The following is an 11,101-nucleotide window of genomic DNA, read 5'->3' on the forward strand; positions in this document are numbered from 1 at the left end:
TTATTACCTCCCTGATTCGAGGAGCACATTTAAAAAACTAAACAAAACTCAGAGACCTGAAAAGAAGACGAAGAAGAAAAGTGCAATTGACAAGAAACAACACACAACATCGACAGAAGAAATCTACCTGAATGACAGTTGAATGATTCCATATCAAAATAGTCATTAAATGTCGCTGAGGTGTAGATATACAAGCGGTACACTTAGTTCTCTTTCCTTGTTTGTATTATGATTATGTAAGTGTAAAGCGCTCTGGGCTTGTCACCACGAGGTTTACGCCCTATATAAGTAATCGTTATTATTATTATTATTAAAAGAACATACTGCTGCTTGCAAGGCAGGTTATTGCATCAGACAGCTTTACATTTTGAGAAGAGATCGCGGAAGATCTAGTCAATATGTGAGCACTGGTTTCTTGGCGACAAGACAGAAAAGCAAGGCGTCCACATTGTGACATGCACTGTCAACAAATACCACAGAGAAAACAGTAGATGATGATCGATCAATGATGTGAACGTGGCAAAAGAGTAATTTCTCTGCAAAGCAACGCTTCAGATATCCCCGGCTAACCACCCAGAGACTAAAACTGTCAGTGCCATATGAAATGAAGCTGCTAATGCACTATCTCAAGATACAAACAATATGAGACAGTATCTCAAGATACAAAGAATAGGAGACTGCTTTGAATGTTAGTGCTTGTAGTTGCCATACTAGTTTTAGCGGTGCACAAATTATTTCAAAGAATACACTTCTGGAGGAATATGTTGAGAAGTGTTGTAACGCCGACTTACCCGCATCTGCAGCAATTTCTTGATGACCACCACACTCTCTGCCACCACCGCCTCTGCAACAGGTAGAAAAGCATCATTAGTCAGGTAATATCCCTGCAGGTAGAAACCCATCATTAGTCATACAATATCCATGTAATGTTAACAAGATAGGTAGAAACGCATCATTAGTCATACAATATCCATGTAATGTTAACAAGATAGGTAGAAACGCATCATTAGTCATACAATATCCATGTAATGTTAACAAGATAGGTAGAAACGCATCATTAGTCATACAATATCCATGTAATGTTAACAAGATAGGTAGAAACGCATCATTAGTCATACAATATCCATGTAATGTTAACAAGATAGGTAGAAACGCATCATTAGTCATACAATATCCATGTAATGTTAACAAGATAGGTAGAAACGCATCATTAGTCATACAATATCCATGTAATGTTAACAAGATAGGTAGAAACGCATCATTAGTCATACAATATCCATGTAATGTTAACAAGATACACAGGTATGAGGCTTATTGCAGTGGAACACCCTTTTTAGACTTTCAAAACTGTGTACATCAAAACTGTGTACATCAAAACTGTGTACATCAAAACTGTGTACATCAAAACTGTACATCAAAACTGTGTACATCAAAACTGTACATAAAAACTGTACATCAAAACTGTGTACATCAAAACTGTGTACATCAAAACTGTGTACAAACAAGGTCTTCAAAGGCAGGGAGTGTGAAAATGGGAAAACAGTACAGACATTATCAACACAAACTCGGGACAAAAACAAGGTGTTAGAAGGAGGGGTCTTTTTTTTTTTTTTTTTTCAGGATTGAGAATTTTAGAGCTTCTTTCTAAGCCTTTTAAAAACTGTTATGCATTCGCAAAGGAATCCATGTACAGAAGGAGGGGTCTTAATAGTTGGGTTCTACTGTAGACAAAACAGATCAAACGAATTTTAACTGTCACCCTCATAAAAGTTCCCCTGAAAGAAAGAAAGACGTACCGTCCCTGTTTGACATGAGATGCACCAGGCCGTTGAGACAGGTGTCGGTCACCTCGGAGATGGTGCTGGCACACCGCCCGATCGCCTGGATGGTGGCTGCCGCAAAGTCCTTGTCCGAGCTCGTCACGTACGTCTGCAACATTCACTTTACTTTATTATCTCAATGCTGGGAAATTTAGGTTGCTTCCTCCCAGTGGAAAGCTAACAACAACCAGAGTGACGCTACCCAGGTGTCTGTGTGTTGAGGTGTAACCAACCACCAGTGGAAAGCTAACAACAACCAGAGTGGCGCTACCCAGGTGTCTGCGTGTTGAGGTGTAACCAACCACCAGTGGAAAGCTAACAACAACCAGAGTGGCGCTACCCAGGTGTCTGCGTGTTGAGGTGTAACCAACCACCAGTGGAAAGCTAACAACAACCAGAGTGGCGCTACCCAGGTGTCTGTGTGTTGAGGTGTAACCAACCACCAGTGGAAAGCTAACAACAACCAGAGTGGCGCGACCCAGGTGTCTGTGTGTTGAGGTGTAACCAACCACCAGTGGAAAGCTAACAACAACCAGAGTGGCGCGACCCAGGTGTCTGTGTGTTGAGGTGTAACTAACCACCAGTGGAAAGCTAACAACAACCAGAGTGGCGCGACCCAGGTGTCTGCGTGTTGAGGTGTAACTAACCACCAGTGGAAAGCTAACAACAACCAGAGTGACGCTACCCAGGTGTCTGCGTGTTGAGGTGTAACCAACCACCAGTGAAAAGCTAACAACAACCAGAGTGGCGCTACCCAGGTGTCTGCGTGTTGAGGTGTAACCAACCACCAGTGGAAAGCTAACAACAACCAGAGTGACGCTACCCAGGTGTCTGCGTGTTGAGGTGTAACCAACCACCAGTGGAAAGCTAACAACAACCAGAGTGACGCTACCCAGGTGTCTGCGTGTTGAGGTGTAACCAACCACCAGTGGAAAGCTAACAACAACCAGAGTGACGCTACCCAGGTGTCTGCGTGTTGAGGTGTAACCAACCACCAGTGGAAAGCTAACAACAACCAGAGTGGCGCTACCCAGGTGTCTGCGTGTTGAGGTGTAACCAACCACCAGTGGAAAGCTAACAACCAGAGTGGCGCTACCCAGGTGTCTGCGTGTTGAGGTGTAACCAGCCACCAGCACTTATGGCAGAATGACCGAGGTCTTTTATGTGTCACTGTGGTGACACGGGGGTGGGACATGGCTGAGTGTGCACATAAAGTTGACATGTGTCCGTCCCGGCCCGGATTCGAACCTTTGACCTTAGGATCACATGTCCAGTGCTCTACCAACAAAGCTACCCGGCCCCCGTGCCAACATCAACATAGTCACTATTTATCCTGCCCTGAAGTCACAGTCACAGAAAACTAGGTCATTTCACCATCAATGAAGAAAAGAAAAGAACAGATAAAGACTAGTTGCAGTCATACATTAAGAAGCTTTCTGAAAATAAACTATGACTAGCTCTCAAGATTTGAAAAACATATATTTCTAACAGTCTTGTTTACATACAAGTTGATAATTTCATTTCTTTTCTCTCTGGTTTTGATTAGTTTCTTTAGTTTCTTGTCACTTAAAAATTGCTGTACCATGTTCCTTTGACTCACTTGGAACTCTCGCAGGATGGTGGAGATGTTGGTCTCCGTCGCCAGGTTGGTCAGGATCTCAAGCTGGGGGAAGAAAAAACAAAGAAAACTTTCAACACACACAATATGTTGTAATACACAGCTTCAACACACACAATATGTTGTAATACACAGCTTCAACAGCTAGCAATCCAACAGGCATATACAATTATCATCTATGGTGCATTGAACTGCTGACTATTTATTAATAAAAAAAAAATGAACACAGAAGAAAATGTTTTAGTACTAAACACTATGTTTTTGCGCATTGGAAGAACTGTAAAGGAAATGGAAAAGGAAAACTGACCAGTTTTGGCTGGAAATACCTCTCTTATAATTTTAGACACACATGCGAACATACGCAGACACACACACACACACAGACACACACACACACAGACACATACACAGACACACATACTACTGACCTTGAGAAGCTTGATGTGCAGAGGATCACTGGAGCGGACGTAGAAACTCTTGAGGTAAGGCTCAAACATTCCCTGCACACACACGTTTTACCAAGAGTGTAGGAACTAGAACTGGAAGGAACAATTTTAGGATTAGGAACCATGAATGTGTGTATGTATGTGTGTGTGTGTACGTGCGCATGCGTGTATCTGCGCGCATGTGCAAGTCTCTGTGTGTTTAAGAAGAGACATGCTTTGCTTTAATATTTTTTTGCTCTTTCAAACATTGACACTGTTGTAACACATGGCTGGTTTCATACCTCAATCATGTGCATCTTGACCAAAATCTGTTACAAAGTCTTAAAACTACAACCAAAGGTACCTACCTTTCTTTTCGTTGTCATGGTAGCCACGTTACTGAGCACGACGTACTGAAGCTCTCTGAAAACACACACACAACACACTTCATATAATTCACAGTCAACACACACACAACACAATCCATACAATTCACAGTCAACACACACACAACACACTCCATACAATTCACAGTCAACACACACACAACACACTCCATACAATTCACAGTCAACACACACACAACACACTCCATACAATTCACAGTCAACACACACACAACACACTCCATACAATTCACAGTCAACACACACACAACACACTCCATACAATTCACACTCAACACACACACAACACACTCCATACAATTCACAGTCAACACACACACAACACACTCCATACAATTCACAGTCAACACACACAACACACTCCATACAATTCACAGTCAACACACACACAACACACTCCATACAATTCACAGTCAACACACACAACACACTCCATACAATTCACAGTCAACACACACACAACACACTCCATACAATTCACAGTCAACGCACACACAACACACTCCATACAATTCGCAGTCAACATCATGTTCATATACATCATCACAGGCTCCATTAAAGCTGGCCTGTGGAAACAAGATCTCTACAATTATATATACTGATTTAGTGTAATGTGCCCTTCACAACACAAATATTCAGATAAAATGAGTTTTTAATAATGAAGAACACACATTCTGCTTTCAAGTCAATGCCGAGCACAGCTAACAAAGGAGTGGATTAAGAGATTAAGATTAAGATTAAAGTTAAGAGATGGGTTCAAATCCTTACTGGTGACTCCTGAGCAGCCGGATGAGGCTCTTGGCCACTGTGCCCACTTCAGCCTTGGGCGCACAGTGGTGGTAGAGTTGGGCCACCGCCATCACAACCTGTAACAACAACCATCATCATCACCACCTGTAACAACAACAATCTGCATTAACAGTGTGCTTTACCACAAGTGGGGATGTCAATAGGCATCCGAAGCCTCAAACATAGACACAGAGACAGTGGACGCAGTGAGAACAGCAAAAAAGCACTAGCCTATCATCTGACAAGATTTCAATGCTCCTCATTGTCTTGGTCGGCACCGGTTTGAAACTGGCTGCTTCCCTTCACTCCTAATATTACACTTGGCTATTTTCAATTGTACAGAAGAACTCCCCCAATTGAAAATGTCCTCCATGCTTAGACCTTGCTTCTTCGAATCATAACCTCTGCAAATCTATATCTCTATTTTAAAAGTCCACCCTTTGTACTACTGTTAACTCACGGCCGAGTTGCGACTGTTGAGCAGCGGCTTAGCCTGTCGCAGCAGGAGGCGGTGGTCGGGGTCCATGATGTACGGAGCTTTCTTTGTCTCCTGGTCCCCCTCCCCCTTCCCTTCCTCCTCCTCCTCCCCCTCGTCCTCCTTCCCTGAACTCTCGTAGAACGGCCTCTCCTCCTCCTCCGCCATCTCCTTTCAAGTTGAAGACAACATTTCATTAACACAACATTCCATCAACACTACATTCCATCAACACAACATTCCATCAACACTACATTCCATCAACACAACATTCCATCAACACAACATTCCATCAACACTACATTCCATCAACACTACATTCCGTCAACACTACATTCCGTCAACACAACATTCCATCAACACTACATTCCATCAACACAACATTCCATCAACACTACATTCCATCAACACTACATTCCACCAACACTACATTCCGTCAACACTACATTCCGTCAACACTACATTCCGTCAACACTACATTCCATCAACACTACATTCCGTCAACACTACATTCCATCAACACTACATTCCGTCAACACTACATTCCGTCAACACTACATTCCATCAACACAACATTCCGTCAACACTACATTCCATCAACACAACATTCCGTCAACACAACATTCCATCAACACTACATTCCATCAACACTACATTCCGTCAACACTACATTCCATCAACACTACATTCCGTCAACACTACATTCCGTCAACACTACATTCCGTCAACACTACATTCCATCAACACTACATTCCATCAACACTACATTCCGTCAACACTACATTCCATCAACACTACATTCCGTCAACACAACATTCCGTCAACACTACATTCTGTCAACACTACATTCCGTCAACACTACATTCCATCAACACCACATTCCATCAACACTACATTCCATCAACACTACATTCCATCAACACAACATTCCATCAACACTACTTGAATCAACAACTATTCATCTTATGCTATTTTACTAATGGGTGATCATTTGAATAACAAACCCAGCCTCTGATTAAACAAGCATGAAAGTCGAGGGTCCCATTGACTGGGTTCGAGCGTATCGCGTGAGGGTGTCGACTAGAACTCACGCTAGAGTTGGGGTTGACGAACTGGGTGCGTGCGTATCGCGTGAGGGTGTTGACTAGTACTCACACTAGAGTTGGGGTTGATGAACTGGGTGCGAACGTATCGTGTGAGGGTGTTGACTAGAACTCACGCTAGAGTTGGGGTTGATGAACTGGGTGTGAGTGTATCGTGTGAGGGTGTTGACTAGTACTCACACCAGAGTTGGGGTTGATGAACTGGGTGTGAGTGTATCGTGTGAGGGTGTTGACTAGTACTCACACCAGAGTTGGGGTTGATGAACTGGGTGTGAGCGTATCGTGTGAGGGTGTTGACTAGTACTCACACCAGAGTTGGGGTTGATGAACTGGGTGCGAGCGTATCGTGTGAGGGTGTTGATGATGACCACCTGGCCCCACTCCTCCACATCCACCAGCAGGTTGCACAGCTTGCGGTAGTTCTTGTGGATCAGGTCGATCCTCTCCGGGCAAATCTCCTCAAACGCCTGGATCGCGCTCCCCGCCACCAGCTGCAAGGTCAACCACAACACAATGTCAAGGTCAACCACAACAGTGTCAAGGTCAACCACAACACAATGTCAATGAAGTTCACAACACACTGTATCAATTGAACACTTGACTTCCCTTCTTTGAGACATGTGTGTTGTCAGAGTCCAAAAAAACACTCACAAAAGAGTGCGTGTTTGTGTGAGTTTAATGGTAAAAGTTAATTCTAACTAAAATCAATCAGTACTGAATGCTTTTAGTATTTTGATCTCATGAGTATGTCTACACTTGGTTACCAACACTCACCGTTGTCTTGTCTCCAAGCAGTCGTTCCAACACTTCAATCAGCTGATCCTTCGTTTCCGGATCAAGACTAAAATCAGCATCAGAATGGATTTACTTCAAGCTATAAATGCATCCAAGATTATGTGAGTATCATGTTTAACACCAATACTGGACTCAACATTGTGAGTGTATTTACAATGCTTCAAGCAAATGATGATACCATGAAAGATACATGGTTTTGCTGCTTGATAAAGATAATATATTTTTAAATGCAATGAGTCCAAAGCAAACAACATAATACATTTACATAAAACAAACCCCAGATAAGTGTTTTCCAAAGAAACCATAACTCCATTGACAAAAAACAAACGGAAGATCCATGAACTAAAACCAAACTGTAACTACATTGACTAAACAGAAAGTATGAGTCCATTGACGAAGACTTGCTAGAATGACGACAACTCCTACCCATAGAGCTTGGGGATGGCGTGTGCGGCGGTCTTCCTGACGTAGGGCGACATGTCCATCACAGCTTCCTTGATGGCCAGCATCATGATCGGGGCGATGACGATCACGCGCACACTGGACAACACTCGCAGCGCGCTGGCTCTGATCAGCTGGTTCGGGTCCTGCGTGGACAAATGGTAAGACACTTGATGTCTGCGTGCTGACTCCTATAAGTTCTAGTTGATAACTGTACTGATACCTTGCTTGTGACCAAGTCTAACAACACAAACATACACGCGCACACTGGAAAAGACACGCAGCGCACTGGCTCTGATCAGCTGGATCGGGTCCTGCGTGGACAAATGGTAAAACACTTGATGTCTGTGTGCTGACTTCTACAAGTTCTAGTTGATAACTGTACTGATACCTCTCATGGAGAGAAAAATCTGACAACACCAACATACACGTGCACACTGGACAACACACGCACCACGCTGGCTCACATCAGCTGGTTGGGGTCCTGCGTGGACAAATGGTATGACACTTTATGTCTGTGTGCTGATCGACTTCTAGTTGATAACTAAACTGAGACCTTGTTTAAGACCAAAGTCTGACAACACCAACATACACTTGTGCACAAACACAGACAGACACACAGACAGAGTCCCTCTCCCCCTCTCTCCACTTTCTTTCATACCATCCTAGCAACAGTCAGATTCTCATTATTCAGGACTTATCTCCCCTGTGGACATGGGGGTAGGAGGCTCAAAACTTTCAAAATACTTTTCATCTAACAATCTATGTCCATAAAAAAAAAAATTAATCTTAATTTTCTGCTGCCAAATAAGGAGAATAAGGCCAAAGAGTAGAGCGAGCTGAACAGTTGGTGCTTGTGTTCACCTTGAGGGCGCGCTGGAAGGTGCTGATGGAGAGAAGAGCCAGGTCTTGCTGCTCCTCCGCATAGCGCGTCAGGTACACATACACCAGCTTCTTGATCTAGCAAGGGCAAAAGATGTGCAAACAAGAATGACATAATAATAATAATAATAATTCTCTTTATTTATATAGCGCCTTATCCGAAGTTCAAAGCGCTTTTATGCCGTGTGAGATGGAATTTTTTACACAATATATCACGCATTCACATCGACCAGCAAACCTCAAGCCTGTTAGGCGAATGTTCACCTTTCGCGGCCTTTATTCCAAGTCACACGGGTATTTGATGGACATTTTTATCTATATCTATACAATTTTGCCAGGAAAGACCCTTTTGTCAATCGTGGGATCTTTAACGTGCACACCCCAATATAGTGTACACGAAGGGACCTCGGTTTTTCGTCTCATCCGAAAGACTAGCACTTGAACCCACCATCTAGGTTAGGAAAGGGGGGAGAAAATAGCGGCCCGACCCAGGGCCGAACACGCAACCTCTCGATTCCGAGCGCAAGTGCGTTACCACTCGGCCACCCAGTCCACATGCATCGTTTCATCAAGTCATAACGCTGCAGACATGCTCAACCCAGTGATAACTGAAGATTATGCGCACAATCCTGCTTTGTGCTTTGAACATAAGAGTTTTTAAAATAAGAATAAACCATACATGATTTTTAAAGTCAGGTGAGACCCTGTTCAAAGCGTTGTACAATCAGGTTAAAGAGAAAAGTACTTAGTAACATTAACAGTATTTACAGTGCATTTACACACACACACACACACACACACACACTGTGTCTTAGAGCATAATTTTGTATGATCTATGGAAAACCTTCACCCCTCCAACACACACAAACACTGTCACTGACTCAGTGCGAGTCTTTCCACTTACCTCCAGGTTCTTGGAGACGACATTTTTCACAACAGCTGGAAACAACTCTGATGCATCCTTCCCTTTGGCCACCATCTAGGAAAGCGACCAAAATAATAACAATTTACAACAGACAACGATTCAATTATAAATAAACAGAAATGCTATTACTACGTGAATTTGGCTAATGATAAATGTCAAACTACATTATATGTCTGTGTATTTAATTCTTACATGAAAACATGTAATGTGTGTGAATAAATGAACATATTTAATGTAACATGTAATAATAATAATAAGAGAATTTATAACGCGCACATATCTCACCACAAGGTGACTCAATGTGTGAGAATAAATTAACAAGGTCCAAAGAAAAATGTGAAAAGATACTGACCCCAACCACTCTTTTCATTGCCTCCAGTTTGAGAGCATCTTTGTTGCTATCCAGCATCTGTTTAAGGTCTTCATGTCTGGAAAAAAAAATAATAAAGCAGATGTACATGTTTGTATTGTGAATTAAGGGACAAATTTGACTGATCTGAACGATAATTACCAGGTACCCGGGGTTTCTTATCTAATATCTTTCTGCTCATTTCACTCTTCTGTGGCACTGTGCACATGTAACTGCTCAGCCCTGTTCACAAATGATCTCTTTCATCAGAGGACCTTATGAAGATGTTTACAGCAAGGCAGAGCCGATGAAAACCTGCTTCGGCAAAAGCGTCTGCTCGGGTGCAATCAATTTGAGCTGTGTGAGTGTGACCGGTTGCTGCTTGTGAATCAACACGCGATCACCTCGTATGGAATGAAACGTACGGTTGAATGGCAATAGTGTGACGGCCCCCTTACTCTGGGTGCCTGGCATCTTTCTGAGGTTATTAAGCCATAAGGTAAGGGTCCTATCCCAGAAAAGTAATCTCATAAAAGTCATACACTGTAATAATTTAATGTACTTTCTATGCAGTTGTGGTGTCCAGACTGATCGGGGGATCTTGTCGTCTACACTACCTACCTTGTGACTTCTAATGCTCTCATTTATAACTGATTTTAATGCCTTGCATCCCCTTATCCATTTTGTAATATAATGCCATCTCGGTGGTGTCGGAGTCCGTCGGTGAGCAGAACACAAAATGACAACACTGGGATGCAATTACTTTTTGAAATCGGTTGTGAAGAATCCGCTACTTGCAGGATCGGTATTGATGTCAGCCTCAGCACTCCCGGTAGAGCTTGGAGGTTTTTCATTGGCGTAAGACTGCTGGAACCCATTGCCAGACATGTTTACAGCCTTTTACTCCAGCTTTCCTTTCCACAGCAGTGACAATCTCGAAACCGGAAGTCATGCGGCCTACTTCATGCATATGTAAATGAGACACGTTTTGACTAAAACTTTCCCGGCAGTTAGTCAATTATAGTCTGAAAATCCGAATGAATACTAAACACTAATTTAGACCGTTCTCGTA

The 11,101-nt window shown here is 42.8% G+C and overlaps 1 protein-coding gene across 2 annotated transcripts in view; it reads right to left on the minus strand.

Annotated features, from left to right (window-relative positions):
* The window catches only part of LOC138949783 (AP-3 complex subunit beta-2-like), a 28,489-nt gene extending 17,513 nt beyond the window's left edge, over positions 1–10,976 (minus strand). For both annotated transcript variants that reach the window (XM_070321584.1, XM_070321580.1), the window contains exons 1-14: positions 10,793–10,976; positions 10,033–10,108; positions 9,660–9,734; positions 8,738–8,833; positions 7,859–8,019; positions 7,412–7,478; positions 6,946–7,128; positions 5,520–5,705; positions 5,039–5,136; positions 4,232–4,286; positions 3,867–3,938; positions 3,421–3,483; positions 1,797–1,929; positions 792–844 (exon numbers count right to left, since the gene is read on the minus strand). In XM_070321584.1, coding sequence (XP_070177685.1) covers positions 792–844; positions 1,797–1,929; positions 3,421–3,483; positions 3,867–3,938; positions 4,232–4,286; positions 5,039–5,136; positions 5,520–5,705; positions 6,946–7,128; positions 7,412–7,478; positions 7,859–8,019; positions 8,738–8,833; positions 9,660–9,734; positions 10,033–10,108; positions 10,793–10,917 — 1,443 coding nt within the window. In that variant the 5' untranslated portion in view covers positions 10,918–10,976. The remainder of the gene's footprint in view (positions 1–791; positions 845–1,796; positions 1,930–3,420; positions 3,484–3,866; positions 3,939–4,231; positions 4,287–5,038; positions 5,137–5,519; positions 5,706–6,945; positions 7,129–7,411; positions 7,479–7,858; positions 8,020–8,737; positions 8,834–9,659; positions 9,735–10,032; positions 10,109–10,792) is intronic.
* Positions 10,977–11,101: the final 125 nt, after the last annotated feature.

Source organism: Littorina saxatilis, linkage group LG1 (assembly GCF_037325665.1).
Source record: "Littorina saxatilis isolate snail1 linkage group LG1, US_GU_Lsax_2.0, whole genome shotgun sequence".
Taxonomy (NCBI): Eukaryota; Metazoa; Mollusca; class Gastropoda; order Littorinimorpha; family Littorinidae; genus Littorina; species Littorina saxatilis.